At 52.1% G+C, this 1361-nt stretch overlaps 1 protein-coding gene across 1 annotated transcript in view; it reads right to left on the minus strand.

The window, feature by feature from the left end:
* DNAJA3 (DnaJ (Hsp40) homolog, subfamily A, member 3) overlaps window positions 1–1097 on the minus strand; it is a gene marked incomplete at its 5' end in the record, with an annotated part of 9246 nt that extends 8149 nt beyond the window's left edge. Inside the window, 2 exons of the mRNA XM_008945836.1 lie at window positions 103–315; window positions 1014–1097. Of these exons, the coding sequence (XP_008944084.1) occupies window positions 103–315; window positions 1014–1097 (297 nt within the window). The remainder of the gene's footprint in view (window positions 1–102; window positions 316–1013) is intronic.
* Between the last annotated feature and the right edge of the window lie 264 nt (window positions 1098–1361).

The following is a 1361-nucleotide window of genomic DNA, read 5'->3' on the forward strand; positions in this document are numbered from 1 at the left end:
CTTCTGCTGGCCCTCTCCAGCTTCTGCTGGCCCCCTCCAGCTTCCGCTGGCTCCATTTCTTCCCTTTCATTCCATTCCTCAGAAAACAAACACGACTCATACCTCCTGTGGCTGATCGAAGGCACTCTGAAAATCCCCAAAAGGGGATCCCGAAAACTCCCCAAAGATTTTCCTGAACAGCTCTTCAGGGTCGATGGAGGGGCCGCTGCTCCAGTACTGGCGCCCGCTGCCCGCGCCGGCACCCGCCGCGCCGGGGGCAAAACTGGCCGTGCCGTAGGCATCGTACTGCTTCCGCTTCACCTCGTCGCTCAGCACCTGGGGGCAGAGGAGTGGAGCTGTCAGGATGGTGCCACGGAGCTGGGCAGCCTGTGCCAGCCCAGCAGCTCCTCTCCGGAGAACTGGAGGCTCCTGCTGCTCGCCACCAGCCCGTGACCCAGCTCTCGGCAGCACATGAACGACTGAAAAGCTGCTGCTGCCCCTCGTATCTCTCACATAGGAGGATCTCACTCATTTCTGGCAGGAGGGAAGAACTTGCATTACACCATCGATTGTTAATACTGGGGTGAAAGCTGGTGATTAGAGTGCTGGGGTAAATTTGAAAACCCACAAGAGGAGAGAGCGGCACAAGATGATTTCTGAGCAAGGTGAGGAGCCAGGAAGAAACAGGGCTGGGGGAAGAGAGCAGAAGGTGCCTCTGTCTCCAGCAGCTGTAACTGCTGACAGGTTCTGTTTGTCTGTTCATTTAACTGACCAATAATTGCACCGCAGTGTCCAGGACAGTCACTCGCTGCTAAGAAAGAGCCCAAACTGAACAAGCACAAAATGGACCACAGCTAAACCAGGTACTTGGGCCAAGTGATTTCCTGGAGACACTACTGGGACAGAGGCACCCATGCCTGAAGTACAAGACATCAAAAAATAGCCATGGTTTCACAAGAAATGCACACAATAATTGTCTCCTCCCATCTACCCTCTAATCCTTCGTTTCATGAGAATAAAATCCTGTGCATTACCTCATAGGCTTCTGCCAGCTGAGAGAACTTCTCTTTAGCTTTAGGGTCATCCTTATTTGTATCAGGATGGTATTTCTTTGCCAGCTAAACAACAGAAATCAAACTATTAGGGACAGAGAGAAGTGATTTGTTTTAGCATATCTCACATGCTAAGAAAAAAAAATACCCATTAGGGAGAGCTCTGCATTCCCCGTCTATATTTTAGGGAACTATAATCCTCCATTTTCCACTATCATCCCAATGTAAGGAACAGCAGAAGCTGCTCCCAGATCTCCCCACAACCCCAGGCCCTTCTGCAAGGCGATCCGACATGACAGCCCAGGCCGAGGAGATCCCCACACCGGCGCC

This window comes from Merops nubicus, unplaced genomic scaffold (assembly GCF_000691845.1).
Source record: "Merops nubicus isolate BGI_N331 unplaced genomic scaffold, ASM69184v1 scaffold44388, whole genome shotgun sequence".
In the NCBI taxonomy this organism is placed as follows: Eukaryota; Metazoa; Chordata; class Aves; order Coraciiformes; family Meropidae; genus Merops; species Merops nubicus.